This window comes from Cetorhinus maximus, chromosome 10, assembly GCF_964194155.1.
Source record: "Cetorhinus maximus chromosome 10, sCetMax3.hap1.1, whole genome shotgun sequence".
Lineage (NCBI taxonomy): Eukaryota > Metazoa > Chordata > Chondrichthyes > Lamniformes > Cetorhinidae > Cetorhinus > Cetorhinus maximus.
Genome location: NC_135888.1, coordinates 112,614,201 through 112,633,809, shown reverse-complemented (window position 1 = coordinate 112,633,809; position 19,609 = coordinate 112,614,201). Strand labels below are relative to the sequence as shown.

General features: G+C 43.4%; 1 protein-coding gene across 4 annotated transcripts in view; it reads left to right on the top strand.

Moving 5' to 3' along the window:
* The window catches only part of LOC144685952 (uncharacterized), a 137,920-nt gene that overhangs the window by 13,332 nt on the left and 104,979 nt on the right, over positions 1 to 19,609 (top strand). For 3 of the 4 annotated variants that reach the window (XM_078551013.1, XM_078551010.1, XM_078551011.1), the window contains exon 2: positions 15,650 to 15,685. Coding sequence is in view for 2 of the 4 variants with exons in the window: in XM_078551010.1 (XP_078407136.1) it covers positions 15,676 to 15,685 (10 nt within the window). In the remaining 2 variants the exon portion in view is untranslated. Of the gene's footprint in view, positions 1 to 12,376; positions 12,482 to 15,649; positions 15,686 to 19,609 lie in introns of all 4 variants that reach the window. The other variant, XM_078551012.1, reaches the window with a different exon arrangement.

Here is a 19,609-nt window from a genome sequence, read left to right as displayed (position 1 = left end):
CCTCATCCCGCCCGTGGATGAGGTTTCATGTTTTTTCGGAAGCCTGCCTGGGCTCCCGGCCTGCCCACCAACCTTAAGGTTGAACGGGCGGGTCCATTGATTGATTCAATTACTTTATTAATGGCCTTAAGTGGCTGTTGACAGGTCGGCGGGTGCGCAACCAACTTGGCTGCACGCCCGCCGACCTGAAAATGTAAATGACGCGGATTGACGTTGGGACGCCTGCCCGATGTCACCCTGCGTCGTTTTACGTGTCGGCGACCGGGCCCCGCCCCCTGCTCGCCGACCAGAAGATGCAGCCCAGAGAGTTCGGGTGGATGGAGAGGCCGGTGAGAAGGTCATTTGAGAAATTTTACACCCCAAACCCTGCCTGCAAACCCGCCTGCGGGGAAATGCAAAGTTGTGCTCTATGTTTTGATGAAAGGTTAATATAATGGGAGTGATGACAAGTATCTTGGATAAAATGGAATTTTTAAAATATTAAATGAGATTACTGCCTTGCACTTGAACTATATAATATTGTTTATTAAAAAGAAAACATTTCGAGGAGTGCTTTGGATGCTGAAAAGGAGTTTCAATGTGGATAAATGTGAGGTCATCCAATTTGTGATTTAAAAGGATAGAACTGGTACTTTTCAAATGGTGAAAAGCTAGAAACAGTCAAAGTCCAAAGAGACGTGGGGGCCCAGGTACATAGATCATTAATATATCATGAACACGTTTGGAAAATAATCAAAAATAGTGTTGGGCTGGCCTTTATATCTACAGGACTAGCACACAAGGAGATAAAAGTCATGCTTCAGCTATACAAAGCTGTCCTGGGCACCACACCTCGGGAAGGATATTGACCTAGGAGGGAATGCAGTGTAGGCTTGCTAGAATGATTCCTGAGCTAAGCTTTGAGGAGAGATTAAATTTTCAAGATACTAAGGGGAACAGATGTGGTAGATTGGAAGTATCTATTTCCGCTAGGTGTGGATTCTAGGTCGAGGACTGGAGGCATATTTAAATAATTAGCACCAGATCTTTCAGTAATGAAATTAGGCAACATTTCTTCATGCAAAGCTTGGGAGAAGTTTGAAACTTTCTACTGCAAATGGTAATTGGTGTGAAATCAATTTTTAATATTTTTATGATCCCCATAGAGACTGATAACTTTAAAAAAAATAAATTTGAACTCCCAGTTGATAACCGAAAGAATGACACAACAAGATTTCATGTTTCAATACTTTTACTGTAACAAACAGAATGTAAGTCCTAAAAACAAAAAACTACTGCGGATGCTGGAAATCCAAAACAAAAACAGAATTACCTAGAAAAACTCAGCAGGTCTGGCAGCATCGGTGGAGAAGAAAAGAGTCTTTCTTCTCCACTGATGCTGCCAGACCTGCTGAGTTTTTCCAGGTAATTCTGTAGAATGTAAGTCCTACTATCTAAACATTCTTTTTGGTAGGCAACTTATACAGCCTAGGACCTTGCAACCCCAGAATTGTCCTTCACGGTGAGAGTTTTCTTGGAGATTCTCTCTCTAACACAAGCTAGCCAAATATTCCAACCTCGTTTTACTTCCTCACATATTTTAATCCTTTTTAATCCAAGTATTTTTAATCTAAGCATGTGCTCCTACTCATATTCCTGCGTAGTGAACCACAGAGACTTTCAGCTCACAGTTGCTTTCTCTCCAACATCCTGACAGATTGTTTGTGTCTGAGAGCTTTAGGGTTATTTAGAAACCTTCCCCTCTCAGAGCCCATCTCCATGGCAATGCGAATCACCTGGGCCTTGTATCCAGTTAGAAATGCTGATTAGCTATCCTTGAGACCCCAAGTCTCTTTTATCCTGGTGGTAAGTGGACAGTTTAAAGCATAACTGCTTTCAACCCAATATTCTCGACACCTTCCTGGGACTTTGCAGACAAGCGGTCTAACCACCGTATACTCAAATGCTGCTACAATTGTCTCTAAGTGTGAACACTTTACACCCTCTTTCCAGCAAAATAATCTGGGCGTTCCTTTAATCCTTAACAGCCATGTCACCCAGGCCTGTTGTTAAGCAGACTTCAGAATAGGTCACATGACCCCTTCATTTTACCCTGAATTAAAGACACAAGGTGCAATTGCCCCCTCCCACCAGTGGTGGCGTTCATGGCGGGTATGGGCAGATAATATGGTGGGAACTGAAAAATTGGTTTTCTGATGCTGGGAAATAATAGCGGGAACTTGCGATCCATGGTGTGATAATGACAGTGGCCAGTCCCATTAGAGGTCATTGGACAGCCGTTTTGCATTGCATTGTCAGGGCTCAAATGAACACCTGATTGGAATTGTCTCCCACATCCCCCCACCCCTGCCCAATCACCTGCCCTGCCAGCAGGATTTCACGCCAGTCAGAACACATCTGGACCATCATGGCTCGCACATTTTGGGAGCCTTGCAAGGGTTGAGCATTGAGCAGCAGGTAATGAGGGGGCCATGTGACCTAATCTGAAGCCTGCTGAACAACAGGTCTGGGTGACAAGGCTCCAACCTTGGTGTCGTCTGCAAACTTACTAATTAGCCCAGTTACATTTTCCTCCAAATCATTTATGTATACCACAAACAGCAAAGGTCCCAGCACTCATCCCTGAGGAACTCCACTAGTCACAGCTCTCCATTCAGAAAAGCACCCTTCCACTGCTATCCTCTGTCTTCTATGACCAAGCCAATTCTATATCCATCCTGCCAGCTCACCTCTGATCCCGTGCGATTTTACCTTCTGTACCAGTCTGCCACGAGGGACCTTGTCAAAGGCCTTACTGAAATCCATGTATATAACATCCACTGCCCTTCCATCGTCGATCATCTATGTCACTTCCTCGAAAAACTCGATCAAGTTAGTGAGACATGACCTCCCCTTCACAAAACCATGCTGCCTCTCACTAATACGCCCATTTGCTTCCAAATGGTAGTAAATCCTGTCACGAAGAATCTTCTCCAATAATTTCCCTACCACTGACGTAAGGCTCACCGGCCTGTAATTTCCTGGATTATCCCTGCTACCCTTCTTAAATAATGGAACAACATTGGTCAATCTCCAGTCCTGTGGGACCTCACCCGTAGCCAATGAGGATACAAAGATTTCTGTCAAGGCCCCAGCAATCTCTTCGCTTGCCTCCCTCAGTACTCTGGGGTATATCCCATCTGGCCCTGGGGACTGATCCACCTTAATATTCTTCAAGATGCCTAACACCTCCTCTTTTTTGATCTCAACATGATCCAGGCTATCTACACACTCTTCCCTAGACAAATCGGCCGCTAAGTCCTTCTCTTTGGTGAATACTGATGAGAAGTATTCATTCAGTATCTCTCCCATTTCTTCAGGCTCCACACACAGATTCCCACCTCTGTCCCTGAGTGGGCCCACCCTTTCCCTGACTACCCTCTTGCCCTTTACATATGTATAAAAGGCCTTGGGATTTTCCTTAATCCTGGTTGCCAGTGACTTTTCATGATCCCTTTTAGCCCTCCTGACTCCTTGCTTAAGTTTCTTCCTACTTTCTTTGTATTCTCCACGGGCTTCATCTGTTCCCAGCCTTCTAGCCCTTACGAATGCTTCCCCTTTCTTTTTGACTAATCTCACAATATCTTTCGTTATCCAAGGTTCCTGAAACTTGCCATGCTTATCCTTCATCCTAGCAGGAACATGCCGGTCCTGAATTCTTATCAACTGACGTTTGAAAGTCAGTTGTTGATTTGCCTTCAGACATCCGCCTCCAGTCTAGATTCCTCAGTTCCTGCCTAATATTGTTATAATTAGCCTTCCCCCAATTAAGCACCTTAACCTGAGGACTCCTGTTTTCCTTATCCACCAGTATCTTGAAACTTACTGAATTATGGTCACTTTTCCCGAAATGCTCTCCTACTGAAACTTCGACAACCTGGCCGGGTTCATTCCCTAATACCAGGTCCCGTATTGCCCCTTCCCTACTTGGACTATCTGCATATTGTCTCAGGAAGCCCTCCTGGATGCACCTTACAAATTCTGCACCATCCAAACCCCTAGCACTAAGTGATTCCCAGTCAATATAGGGAAAGTTAAAATCACCCACTACAACAACCCTATTGCTTTTACATCTTTCCAAAATCTGCCTACATAACTGTTCCTCAATCTCCCTTCGGCAACTGGGAGGCCTATAGTAAACCCCCAACATTGTGACTGCCCCCTTCCTATTCCGGAGCTCTACCCATATTGCCTCGCTGCATGAGCCCAAAGAGGTGTCCTCCTGTCGTACAGCTGTGATATTCCCCTTAACCAGCAGTGCAACTCCCCCATCTCTTCTACATCCCATATGATACATCATATCAACAATTTCCAGTTCCCTGGCCCCAACTGCTTCCTCTTCACCATGGACGTCCAATCCCTCTACACCTTCATCCCCCACCGGGATGGTCTGATGGCTCTCTGCTTCTTCCTTGAACAGAGGCCCGAACAATCCCCATCCACCATTACTCTCCTCCGTCTGGCTGAAATTGTTCTCACACTGAACAATTTCTCCTTAAACTCCTCTCATTTCCTCCAAATAAAAGGTGTGGCTATGGGTACCCGCATGGGCCCCAGCTATGCCTGTCTCTTTATGGGGTATGTAGACCATTCCTTGTTCCAGTCCTACTCCGGCCCCCTCCCACAACTCTTTCTCCGGTACATCTATGATTACTTCGGTGCTGCTTCATGCTCTCGTCTGGACCTGGAAAATTTTATTAATTTTGCTTCTAATTTCCAGCCCTCCATCATTTTCACATGGTCTATCTCTGACACTTCCCTTCCCTTCTTTGACCTCTCTGTCTCAATTTCTGGTGATAGACTGTCCATCAATATCCATTACAAGCCTACTGACTCCCACAGCTACCTCGACTACAGCTCCTCACACCCCGCTTCCTGTAAGGACTCCATCCCATTCTCTCAGTTCCTTCGCCTCCGTCGTATCTGTTCTGATGATGCCACTTTGAAAAACAGTTCCTCTGACATGTCCTCCTTCTTCCTTAACTGAGGTTTTCCACCCAAGGTGGTTGACAGGACTCTCAACCGTGTCCGGCCCATCTCCCGCGCATCCGCCCTCACACCTTCTTCTCCCTCCCAGAAACATGATAGGGTCCCCCCTGTCCTCACTTATCACCCCACCAGCCTCCGCATTCAAAGGACCATCCTTCGCCATTTCCGCCAACTCCAGCATGATGCCACCACCAAACACATCTTCCCTTCAACCCCCCTGGTGGTATTAAGTAGGGATCGTTCCCTCTGTGACACCCTGGTCCACTCCTCCATCACCCCCTACACCTCAACCCCCTCCCACGGCAGCTTCCCATGCAACCCCAGAAGATGCAACACCTGCCCCTTTACTTCCCCTCTCCTCACCGTCCACGGGCCCAAACACTCATTTCAAGTGAAGCAGCATTTCACCTGTACTTCCCTCAACTTAGTATACTGAATTCGTTGCTCCCAATGCAGTTTCCTCTACATTGGAGAGACTAAACGCAGTCTGGGTGACCGCTTTGCAGATCACCTTCGTTCTGTTCGCAAGTATTACCCAGACCTCCCTGTCGCTTGCCATTTCAACACTCCACCTTCCTCTCATGCCTACATGTCTGTCCTTGGCCTGCTGCATTGTTCCAATGAAACTCAATGCAAACTGGAGGAACAGCACCTCATCTTCCGACTCGGCACTTTACAGCCTTCCGGACTGAATATTGAGTTCAACAATTTTAGATCATGAACTCTCTCCTCCATCCCCACCCCCTTTCTGATTTTTCCCCCTCCTTTTTGTTTTTTCCAATAATTTATATAGATTTTTCTTTTCCCACCTATTTCCATTATTTTTAAATGTATTTCCATCCATTGTTTTATCTCTACCTTTTAGCCTTTTTTGATTCCTTCACCCCACCCCACCCCCACTAGGGCTATCTGTACCTTGCTTGTCCTGCTTTCTACCCTCAATTCGCACATTCCTTTAGATAATATCACCACCTTCAACACCTCTTTGTCCTTTTGTCTGTGACATCTTTTGGTTGTCTCCACCTATCACTGGCCCTCTAAACAGCTCTCTTGTCCCAACACCCCCCTTAAACCAGCTTATATTTCACCCCTTTTCTATTTTTCCTTAGTTCTGTTGAAGAGTCATGCGGACTCAAAATGTTAACTGTGCTCCTCTCCGCAGATGCTGCCAGACCTGTTGAGTTTTTCCAGGTATTTTTGTTTTTGTTTTCAATTTCCAGCATCCGCAGTTTTTTGCTTTTATCTTTTACATCCCTCTCTATCCTGCCTGAAACATCTAAATCCTGGAACGTTTATCTGCCAATCCTGTCCATCCTTCAACCAAGTCTCTGTAATAGCAATAACATCATAGTCCCAAGTACTAATCCAAGCTCTAAGCTCATCTACCTTGCCTGTTATACTTCTCGCATTGAAACAAATGCATTTCAGACCCCCAGTCCCACTGTGTTCAGTAATTTCCCCCTGCCTGCCCTTCCACTTAGTCCTACTGGCCACATTCACTGGTTCCCAGTCCTTTATTAGATCCAGAATTGGCTGAGTGGCAGGAAGCAGAGGGTGATAGTTGAAGGGTGTTTTTGTGACTGGATGCCTGTGTCCAGTGGGGTTCCACAGGGATCGGTGTTGGTTCCCTTGCTGTTTGTGGTATATATAAATGATTTAGACTTGAATGTAGGAGGATTGATCAGTAAGTTCGCGGATGACACGAGAATTGGTGGGGTGGTAAATAGTGAGGAGGATAGCCTTAAATTAGAGGAGGATATAGACAGGCTAGTCAGATGGGCTGATCAGTGGCAAATGGAGTTTAATCAGGATAAGTGTGAGGTGATGCACTTGGGCAGGACAAACAAGGCACGGGAATACACAATGAATGGTAAGACCCTGGGAAGTACCGAGGATCAGAGGGACCTTGGTGTGCATGTCCACTGGTCCCTTAAGGTAGTGGGACAGGTAGATAAGGTGGTTAAGAAGGCATATGGGATACTCGCCTTTATTAGCTGAGGCATAGAATATAAGAGCAGGGAGGTTATGCTGGAACTGTATAAAACGCTGGTTAGGCCACAGCTAGAGTTGCGTGCAGTTCTGGAATCCGCATTATAGGAAGGATGTGATTGCACTAGAGAGAATGCAGAGGAGATTTACCAGGATGTTGCCTCGGCTGGAGAGTTTTAATTATTTGGAGAGATTGGATAAACTGGGGTTATTTTCCTTGGAGCAGAGGAGATTGAGGGGGGACATGATTGAAGTGTATAAAATTATGAGGGGCATAGATAGGGTAGACAGGAAGAACTCTTCCCCTTGGTGGAGGGATCAATAACCAGGGGGCATAGATTCAATGTAAAGGGCAGGAGGTTTAGAGGGGATGGGAAGAATAATTTTTCATCCAGAGGGTGGTGGGAACTTGGAACTCACTGCCTGAAAGGGTGGTAGAGGCAGAAACTCTCATAACATTTAAGAAGCATTTGGATGTGCACTTGCAATGCCATGGCATACAAGGCTATGGGCCTAGTCCTGGAACATGGGATTAGAATAATTCGGTCCTTGTTTGACCGGTGCAGACTCGATGGGCCAAAGGGCCTTTTTCTCTGTTGTAGACCTCTATGACTCTATGACTATGACTCTATGATGGCAGGGCATGCAGGGCACTGCCTCCCCCACCGTGAAAAACGTTGGGAAAGCCCAGCCACATAATTAATGAGCTAATATTGCATGATTTGGTATGACTTCCTGCTGTGCTCGGCGGCGGAAAACACTCACTTCCTGCCCCCGCCACGGAACTTAGGCCCGGAGCAGAAGATTCAGCCAATAGTCCCAAAATATAACAAATATAACAATCTTATAAACCTCATCATTGTAACAAATTTAAAACTGAATTTATATTGTTTTTGTTAGCCAAAGGTGTTAAGGGATATAGGGCAAGGGTGGGTACATGGAATTAGGTCACAGATCAGAAATGATCTCACTGAATGGCAGAACAGGCTTGAGGGGCTAAACGGCCTACGTAATCCATTAGAATCTTCGAAAATGTTGAAAACTACTTGGGCTAAACGCTCATGGTTTATGACTTCAAAAGGTCGCTGCTTTATAATTTCTCCCAGGTAGGTCTAATTTCATGTCATTTTATTCTTCGAATTGGTGCAGCTGTGGTATGTGTTATTGTAATCTTAGCAAAGACAGAGAAGAATTTAAGTGGACTTTGTTATCTAAGAACGCTTAGGGCTATTCATGAAATTTATGCCAACATTCCTCTCCAATATCCCTGCATAGCAATTCCTGACAAAACATCCTACCTTGTCCCTATTTATAAATATTGTTTATCTAACTTTCATTGACTTTACCCCACATAACTGCAAACAGCTTTCAAGTACAGTAAATAATTGTATACAGGCTCTGGTTTCGTTGTGAAATTTTGTGTTCGAAAGGAAAGTGTACCACATTAATTCCTGCTGCTGTTTTTTTGGACCTAAATCCAATGTTGGTAAGTGCAAAAAGTTATATTTCTTTCTGTTTCATTTTGACTAAAACGCTCATTTGAATTTGAAATGTGGGGCAATTTCTGGTTTGGTTATAATTTAACTAAACAAAAGTAGGAAAGGCAAAAACAAACACTCAACATCAACAGTTTTTGGACTAATTCCTATTGTTTTATTTCACATTTATAAAGAGTTGTAAATTACTTTTGTGAAACATTGTTCTGTGAGTAAAAGTTACAAACATAATTTGCAATGTTAGTCCTGATAGTTATAAACAAAGCACTAAAGCTAAAGACAATGAAATTGTCTTTTCTCCCTCTATCTTTTGAGTTTTAATTTTTCTTTCTTTTTATTGAAGTTCTTTATCCTTCTTGTTTATTTTCCCTCAACCTTAACCTTCTCACACTGAAGTACATTCCAAAGGAGCATCAATGACCGCTGTACCAGATTATAACCACTGAGTGAAACTTGTGATTTGGATTCCAGTCACTCACTGATTTATATGCTACAATCTGAGGTTTTAAGTTCTGTAAAAGTTATTTACTGTGCAGTTTGATGGTGACTGAAGAAGTGTAGCGAATTAACAGGGTGAACTTTGTGTTTAAAAGTATACAAAATAAGGTAAATGAGCTTGTGGCGCAGATTGAAATTGGCAGGTATGATGTGGTGGGCATCACGGAGACATGGCTGCAAGGGGATCAGGACTGGGAGCTAAATATCCAAGAATATACATCCTATCGAAAAGATAGGCAGGTTGGCAGAGGGGGTGGGGTTGCTTTGTTAGTAAGAAATGAAATTAAATCGATAACAAGAAATGATGTAGGGTCAGATGATGTAGAATCTGTGTGGGTAGAGTTGAGGAACCGCAAAGTTAAAAAAACCATAATGGGAGTTATGTACAGGCCTCCGAACAGTAGTCAGGATGTGGGGCACAAGATACACCAGGAGATAGAAAAGGTGCTTAAGAAAGGCAAGGTTACAGTGATCATGGGGGATTTCAATATGCAGGTAGACTGGGAAAATCAGGTTGGTAGTAGATCCCAAGAAAAGGAATTGTGGAATGTCTACGAGATGGCTTTTTGGAGCAGCTTGTGGTGGAGCCCACTAGGAAACAGGCAATTCTAGATTTAGTGATGTGTAATGAGGCAGATTTGATAAGGGAGCTTAAGGTGAAGGAACCCTTAGGAGGAAGTGACCATAATATGATAGAATTTACCCTGCAATTTGAAAGGAAAAAGCTGGAATCAGATGTAACGGTATTATAGTGAATAAAGGCAACTACAGAGGCATGAGGGAGGAGCTGGCCAGATTTGACTGGGAGATTAGCCTCGCAGGAAAGACAGTGGAACAACAATGGCAGGAGTTTCTGGGAGTAATTTGGGAGACACAGCAAAAATTCATCCCTAGGAAGAAGAAGCATACTAAAGGGAGGACGAGGCAACCATGGCTGACAAGGGAAATCAGGGACAGCATAAAAGCTAAAGAGAAAGCATACAATGTGGCGAAGAGCAGTGGGAAACCAGGGGATTGGGAAGCCTACAAAGACCAACAGAGGACAACTAAAAAAGAAATAAGGAGGGAGAAGATTAAATATGAGGGTAAACTAGCCAGTAATATAGAAGAAGATTGCAAGAGTTTTTTAGATATATAAAGGGTAAGAGAGAGGCAAAAATGGACATTGGGCTGCTGGAAAATGAAGCTGGAGAAGTAGTAGTGGGGAACAAAGAAATGGCGGAGGAACTGAATAGGTACTTTGCGTCAATCTTCACAGTGGAAGACACGAGTGACATCCCCAAAGTTCAAGAGAGTCCGGGGGGCAGAGGTGAGTATGGTGGCCATTACCAAGGAGAAGGTGCTAGGAAAACTGAAAGGTCTGAAGGTGGATAAATCACCTGGACCAGATGGATTACACCCCAGAGTTCTGAAGGAGATAGCTGAAGAGATAGTGGAGGCGTTAGTGGTGATCTTTCAGGAATCACAGGAGTCAGGGAGGGTCCCAGAGGACTGGAAAATCGCTAATGTAACCCCCCTGTTTAAGAAGGGAGTGAGGCAAAAGACGGGAAATTACAGGGCGATTAGCCTGACCTCGGTCGTTGGTAAGATTTTAGAGTCCATTATTAAGGATGAGATTTCAGAATACTCGGAAGTGCATGGTAAAATTGGGCAAAGTCAGCATGGTTGCATCAAGGGGAGTTCATGCCTGACAAATTTGTTAGAATTCTCTGAGGAGGTAATGAGTAGGTTAGACAAAGGAGAGCCAATGGATGTTATCTACTTGGACTTCCAGAAGGCCTTTGACAAGGTGCCGCACAGGAGGCTGCTCAGTAAGATAAGAGCCCATGGTGTTAGAGGCAAGGCACTAGCATAGATAGAAGATTGGCTGTCTGGCAGGAGGCAGAGAGTGGGGATAAGGGGGTCCTTCTCAGGATGACGGCCGGTGACTAATGGAGTTCCGCAGGGCTCAGTGTTGGGACCACAACTTTTCACTTTATGCATTAATGATCTAGATGAAGGAACTGATGGCATCCTGGCTAAGTTTGCAGATGATACAAAGATAGGTGGAGGGACAGGTAGTATTGAGGAGGCGGGGAGGCTGCAGAAGGATTTAGACAGGTTAGGAGAATGGGCAAAGAAGTGGCAGATGGAATACAACGTGGGGAAGTGTGAGGTCATACACTTTGGTAGGAAGAATAGAGGCATAGACTATTTTCTAAATGGGGAGAGAATTCAGAAGTCTGGAGTGCAAAGAGACTTGGGAGTCCTAGTCCAGGATTCGCTTAAGGTTAACTTGCAGGTTAAGTCGGTAGTTAGGAAGGCAAATGCAATGTTGGCATTTATTTTGAGAGGACTAGAATATAAAAGCAGGGATGTGCTGCTGAGGCTTTATAAGGCTCTGGTCAGACCATACTTAGAATATTGTGAGCAATTTTGGGCCCTGTATCTCAGGAAGGATGTGCTGGCCCTGGAGAGGGTCCAGGGGAGGTTCACGTGAATGATCCCAGGAATGAAAGGCTTAACATATGAGGAACGTTTGAGGACTCTGGGTCTATACTCGATGGAGTTTAGAAGGATGAGGCGGGATCTGATTGAAACTTACATAGAGTGGACATGAGGAAGATGTTTCCATTAGTAGGAGAGAATAGGACCCGAGGGCACACCCTCAGATTAAAGGGAAGACCTTTTATAACAGAGATGAGGAGAAACTTCTTTAGCCAGAGAGTGGTGAATCTATGGAATTCATTGCCACAGAAGGCTGTGGAGGCCAGGTCATTGAGTGTATTTAAGACCGAGATAGATAGGTTCTTGATTGGTAAGGGGATCAAAGGTTACGGGGAGAAGGTGGGAGAATGGGGTTGAGAAACTTATCAGCCATGATTGAATGGCGGAGCAGACTCGATGGCCCGAATGGCCTAATTTCTGTTCCTATGCCTTATGGTCTTATGGTCTTAAAGAAGAGCTCTATATCAGCTTGGAGCAAAAAAAAACCCCAAACTGATCATGGACTTCAATTCACATATTTATGGCCGTTCCCTTAATCCCATTATCTCCTAAAGCCCACCTTTTCCTGTGATTTTTGGGTTGCAAATCACTTCAGAATTATCCTGGCATCTCCATGAATTCAAGATTAATCTCCCAGACACTACTGCCAGCAATGCTGTCACATTAAAAAAATGTGCTTTCTATAAAAATTTCTAAATATTGAGTTTGGGGAAAAACAGGCTGTTTGACTGAATGGGGAGTATGAAAATGTCATTTGATGAAACTTAGGAACATACATCTAACTAGAGTTGCCAAGCCAACATTTCATGCGTTGTCCTCCATTGCAAGCCCTTCTAATGAACAGAATGACTGAAAGGTTGACTTATTGCTCTCCACAGAAACCGTGTCTAATTGTCCGAGTACTTCCAGCGTTTCTGATTTCATTTGCTGTCACAACTGAATGCGAACTTATGATCCACAACCAGTCAGCTTACCATGTATATGTAAGTTTTACATTTAAAAATTAAATTCAAGAAGACTTGTGCCCCACATAGTGACTTGAGCTCTAGGAAATACTTACATTTACCTCGACTCCTGCATTATTTATTTCAACTACTGGGAATTTTAAAGTAATAAAATCACAGGATGTAAAGGCTGCATTGAGAATAAAACACTGCTGCCTCAATCTGTGGAAAAACTTGACTGGTGATTAAGACGGAAGTAATTGAATGTGATTACACCCAGCAGTTTCTGTATTATTCTATCTTTCAGGAAAGTCAGTTGTATGAACAAATTAATAAAATATTAATGTGCTTCACTTAAAACTACAGCAAAGCCCATTGGAAACAAATCCTGCTTGTGCAAACAGCACAGGATCCTGCTGAAATGTTTCTGGTTTACTTTGGTTTTTCCGGGGTGTTTTTCTGTAACAAAAAGAGAGGTTAAATTCATTGTAACCTTGAGTGCATAATGTTACTGCCAAAAATATCAAGGTGCAGTAAGAGCAGTTAATCAGTAAGTGGAGTTCAGGCTGTTGTTATTTAACCAATAACTGAGGCATTACACAGTGCCTGGCCTTTTGTGTCTGTTCAGCAAAAGAACAGACAAGTAGAATCTCTTGAAGAAAAGACTTATTTATGTTGGGGTTTTCACAATCTCAAGATTTCCCAAACAGTTCCCAGCCAATGAAATACTTTTGAAGTATAGTCCACTGTTGTTGTGTAGATAAAATAAGTAGCCAATTTGTGTACAGCCAATGAGATGAATGACCATTTAATTGATTTTGATGGTGTTGTCCGATGGATAAATATTGGCCAAGGTTTTCAAACTGTGCTATGGGATCTTTTTACATCCACCTGAAAGGACAGATGGAGCCTTAGTTTAGTGTCTCATATAATAGACACCACCACCAATGCTGCACTTCCTCATTTAGTAATTATGTGCTCAAACCCTGCAGTAGACATTTGGCTTTCTCACTCAAAAATGATAATACTACTGCTGAACTAAGGCCAGCCAACCAGTGCAAGTCATCAGCTTCAACAATGGAAGACAAGGTACATTGGTTGCTTCTGTGGACGTTTTTACATCCATATAAAATTTAATTGACAACCTGTTCTGTTGTGCAGTTGCTTCCAGTGGCAGTAATCCTGTAATGTGAGTAGGTTCTAATAATATCAAATTCCTACATTTATACTGAGGGATTGACTCGGCAACAAACTAATAATTATAAAGCTTACATTATAAAGCCAGTATGATAGCCTGTGTTAGATACTAAACTTCCACATGCAGCTTTTTTGAAGATTTGCAACACCTAGAGGGAGAAGCTCCAAAGGGCCAAATGATCTTTTACTGCCTTGAATTTTATTATAGATGAGATACTGTGAATGTATTCTTGCTTACATGATATTTCTGAGAATGACCAGAAACAGTCAGAGGTGAAAAGCTCTGGAGCACTTGGTGGCACTTTGATGCCTCTGCATTGCTCGAGTGGGCAGATAAGCTAGAAGGCCAACTCCAATCATATCAATGGCTGCACCTGAACTGTCTCAGTTGCAGAGGAATGGTCACTTTATATAAGATGTCCCTAATGTGTAGCCACTTCCCTCACCCACCCCGAATGCTTGTGCGCTACATTCAGCCACGGGGCTGCCCTTGATCCCCAACCCCCCCCACCCCCATCCCCCAACACACCTCAACCTTGAAGTCCAACAGGCGAATCTGGTGTACTCACCTCCGAGTTCCCTTCAAAGTGCACCTCGCCAAGTGTACGCCTTTTATGTGCTGTAGTGAAACACGTTGGCGTGCTTTCCCGCCAACGTGAGCGAACGATCCAATTGTGGGGGACAATTCTGGCGGCAGCCTAATAATGATATGCAGATGTAATACAATGGGGTTCCCGACGTCCGATGGCGGGAAAACACAGCCCACCCCCATTGGCGGGTTGAGAGGACGATCACAAACTGATTTCACACCCACATGAAAGCAATCGCACCATATTGTCCACTCACGCCACCAAACACGCCTGATGCTGGCAGGCACGGAAAACCCTGCCGCTATTAGATCTGATTTTTTTATTTATTCATGGGATCTGTGCAACACCATCAAGGCCAGTATTTATTGCCCACCCCTAACTGCCTTTAACTGATGGTTTGCTAGGCAGCTAAGAGCCAACCATGGCAGTGGGTCTGGAGTGACATCTTGGCCAAGCCAGGTAAGGAAAATAGATTTCCCTCCCGGTAGTAAACTAGACAGGTTTTTGCAACAATCTAGTAGCTTCATGGTCACCATTACCGATACTAACTTTTTATTCCGCTTATTTAATTAACTAAATTTTTATTCTGCAGCAGCACAGGTTGTGAGATTTAACCTCATTTCTCCAGCTCTTTAGTCCAGGCCTCTCGGTTACTAGTCCAGTAAACAAACCACTGTGCCACCGTTCCCTTGTACAGTGGTGTATGAACACTGCAATAATAAGATCAAAGTAAAATACTGCATATGATGGAAATCTGAAACAAAAACAGAAAATGCTGGAAAAACTCAGCAGGTCTGACAGCATCTGTGGAGACTATCCATATGGACATGAAACATTAACTTTGTTTTTTTTTTTCTCTCTCCATGGATGCTGTCAGACCTGTTGAGTTTTTCCAGCATTTTCTGTTTTTGTTTAGGAATACTGCAATCCTGGGCTGCATATTTTGGATAAGGTGTTAGACCGAGGTTCATTCTGGCCTCTCAGTGGATATAAAATACTCCGTGACACATTGTGGGAAAGACCATCGAAGTTCCCCAGCTCTCCTGACTTATGTTTATCCTTCAGACAACACCCTCTAAAATAGAACATTTATCTGATTTGCTATTTGAGGGACATTGCTGGGTGTAAATTAGCTTTCACTTTTCCTATATTGCAACAATCCAACATTTCAACAGTACTTAATTGGCTGTAAAACACATTTAGATGCCCTGAGATTGGGAAAGGTGCTGAAGAAATGTAAGTTATTTCTCTAACAAATACCTGTGATTTACCAACAAATACACAGGCAGTAATATTAAGGGGCAGATGGGAGGAAGGGAGTGGGGGTGTCTGAGACTGATATTTTTAAAGTTGTTGCTTGCATGTAAACTTTCAGAAGAATGAGCATTAATTTTATTTTGTAAAATCCTGCTGATTACAGGTGAAGCTGAACCTTGAAGTGACAAGATGAAGTCAGGTGTGTTTTGTAACTATTACAAAGTTACCCTGTTACCACACTGTTGTCCTGCTATTACCCTGCTCTTTCACTCTTAGCCTGCTGTCCTGCTCTTAGCCTGCTCTCCCGCTCTTAGCCTGCTCTCCCGCTCTTAGCCTGCATGCTCCCTGTGACCCTGCTCCCTCACTGTGACCCTGCCCTCTAGCTGTGACCTTGTTGTCTTGCTGTCAAACTGCTCTCTCGCTGTTACCTTGCTCTCGCACTGTAACCTTGCTCTTGCACTGTTACCCTGCCCTGTCGCGTCGCAGTTACCCCGCCCTCATGCCGTAACCCTGCCCTCTCACTGTTACCCTAGCCCACGTGCTGTTACCCTGCTCTCTCTCAGTTACCCTGCTCTCAGTTACCCTGCTCTCTTGCTGTTACCCTGCCCTCTCACTGTTCCCGTGTTGTATTAATGTTTTCCTGTTTGTGCAGTGTTATCCTGTTTCCACATTCCATGCTCTAACTATTTCCATCCTGATCAGAATCATTGCACCTCAGTTTGCATATTAAAATTGGTTTATTGCATGAAGCAGGCAGGGCCTGCTGCATCATGGTAACTGATTTCACATACAGCTTAACAAGTTGTACTTAAAATGACCACTGGAGACCACCCTGAAAAGGTGCAAATGTTTTCAAATGATGACTTCCTGAAGGTGGAGCAAGCAGGGGTAGGAGTGCTCATCCTCTCTCCACAGTAGTGCAGAAATCTGGATAGTAATTCTAAAAAGCAGTTAATTTTTTCTCCCAACCCGATGCTTTCTCTCAGACACCTTCTGCAAGGGTTCACCTCAAAGGTTTCAAACTCTCCTTCCGATATTCCTCTTCCCTAGGTCGCCACATGCATTCAAGCTGTCACCCACACAGTCTCTCTCACTGACTCAGTTCACAACAGTACCACTGTTTCACATGCCCATGGCAACGAATAACAGACCTTCAGCCGTCTCTTTGGACATTCTTGCCTCTTGAAAGCTGTTCTCGCCTTAAATCTGCTTCCTGCAGCTTCTGTCTCTTTAAAACTGGAGCTTGGAGCCTTTCTCTCTGCCCCTCACTCTTAACTTCATTTAACAGGACCTTTTCTAGGTTCCTGTCCTTCTTTTGACTAGAAAGTCTGCTTTGGACTTTCCCCTCTTCCACTCCCCTGGATTTTGGGGTTTTACCTTAGCTTGGGACTGGCTATCTGTCCCTCTTGCTCCAGTCGCTTACTGGCAGCTACTTTCACCCAACTTTATCTTGGAGCTGGCTATCTCCCCTTCTAGGGGGTTTCTGTTTGGTAGCTATCTTCAAAACCAGCTGAACTCCAACAGCTTCCAAATCAAAACTGCTGTTTCTAGCTTTTCTGTGTGTGTTTGTGGAAGGGGCCTGCCTCTCTGGACCCCTGTTGCTAGGCATTACCCCAATTCTCTCTTCTTTGTTTACCTTAGTTACAACAGTCGTAAAAAAACCTCATTAGAAATGCAGGCACCTTTTTAAAGTGAAACTACAACTCATTTTGACCTTTCTTAACACAGATACAGAAATACAAATCAAACTTAAACCTTAAAGCTAAAACTCATTCCTAACGCCTAAAAATACCAATATAACTTACTTAAACTATCTCTATTTCCCAAAAATAGTCAATTGGTCAATTGTTGTTACAGGGTTAATTTTATTGGATTTGACCATTTGCACACGCTGCCCAGGGGGCGGAACAATGAGACTTTTCATGAAGTTTCCCTTAACTGAATTTGTGCCATTCACCTGCTCAAGATGACCAAGGACCAATATGCAGATTCGCACTCAGTAGTATCTGACTTCTCCCTTACCCACAGACAAAACTTACAGCAGCAAATTAATACTTTTAAACTTTCAGACATTAGTTAATTCCTAGCCTTAATGTTGAATAATTACCTAGTCTTCAATCATAACTTAGTGGATGTACACTACTCATTCAGCATCTGTTTCTGGCTGGTTACTGCAGTAATTCTTGTTCAGTACATGTGTGTGTGGTTTTTTGGGTTTAGTTATTCGGAATACAAGGTGGCTTCTTTTGCCCAGTGTTTGTACAAAATGGCACCTTGACGTTGTTAGTTTACTGCAGTGAATATAATGTGAAAATGTCTTAAAAATGGTGGAGTTAAACTAAAATCTACTACCCAGGCTTACTTACAGAAGAGAAGAGGCTGAGGGAACATTTGACTGAGACGTATAAAATTATGAGTGAATGGGTTAAGGACCCATATCCATTAGTGGAGAAAATAATAACCAGGAAGCGTAGATTTGAGATAGCTGATTAGAAAGGGGTTGAGGAATATTTTTTTTCAACCAGGGGCTGATTTAGGACTGGAATTCACTGCCTGAAAGGGTAGTAGAAGCAGAAACCTTCATCACATTGAAAAAAATCTCCGATACGCACTCGAGGTGCCTAGCCTACAGGGCCATGGATCAAGAGATGGAAGATAGGATTAGATTGGATAATCCTTTTTTGGCCAGCATGGAAACAATGGGCCAAATGGCCTCCTTCCTAAATCTTTCTATGTCCCTGTGTATAACTTTTGGAGGACCAGGATAGTCATAAGGTTTGATTCACTGTTGGTTATTTCCCCTAGATTCATATTAGCACCAGTAGCTGTGCCTCTGAGAATCTGTGCGGGGGCCCCAACTTGTCCCTCAGCATGCGGTATTGGTAAAAAAAAACATTAAAAAGAAAGCTATTGAAAAAAGCGTCGGTGCAGAGGGTATGTCTAGTTTTATGAGTGAGGATTTGATCGGATACAGGGTTCAATAAACACACTTAAAATGTTGAGGATACTTACAAGTATTGTAGTTACAAGAGTAACTATTCAAATTTCCACACTTTTATATGCTGTTTGAGTTGTTTAGGCTCAAACTGGGTGTATATCTGGGTGTAAATCAGGAGGAAATTCTGGCCCATTCATCTCTCTTGTGATGGGGTTCTTTCTGTGTTTTCTCAGAGACTAGACCTGTTTCATTAATTTAGGATACACTTGTTTCTATCAGATTGGACACAGCCTTTCTGAACCTAGTTCAGAAATATCACTCTATGTCACTCATCAATCCCATATTTTACACAGTTAGTTAGTTTCACAGAGTAAAACCCCCTTTTCTGCCTATTTTATTATTTGACCGAAAAAGCTGGCCCATTCCATCACATAGAAAGATGTCATTGAATCTAAACAGATATGTCAGAGGCCGTAACAGATTTTTAATTAGCCAATGAAGGCCAGGCTGCTTGCTGGAGGCTTATAAAGTCTTTCCTTCCTTGGGAAAACTCTTAAGTATTCTTAATGTAATCAGACAACATAATCCATCCATACTGGTAACTAGTTTGCATTCATCTAATAGCAATTTTTAATTGGAGAAACAACTTTCAGAAACTTTCATCTACTGTTGAGCCTCTGAATAATTTTTCTAGAGCCCCAGTATTAACACTTTTGGGCTAAGAATTTGGGCGCAGTCATGCCCATCTTTTACACACTTCAAGTGCACTTACAGTTCCAAAGTGGTATCTGTGGAACATACTCATGCTTGTACAGTGAATCTCTCCTCACATCATATTGGTGAGGGCATTGGTATGTAGAATAGGCAGATCATAACATCAGCATACAACACTGATTTGACAGAACTGGTGACACGAAAAGAACTCTCCAGTGAGGACGAGTGTATGTTTGGGCTGCTGTGACACTTGCAGCTAATTGGGACTGGTCTCGTCATCATGGAGGTCGGATGTCAGGTTTGATGATTGCAGGGACTGGGTATCATTAAGACTAAGTGTCAGAGGGCCATGGGGATTGGGTCTGAGAATTGCAAGGGCAGGATATGGGCCAGCAGCATCCCACAATACTGTTATGAGGCACTCTTGCTTTTCCTGGATCTACATTAAGGGAAGTGAAAAAATATTTTTTC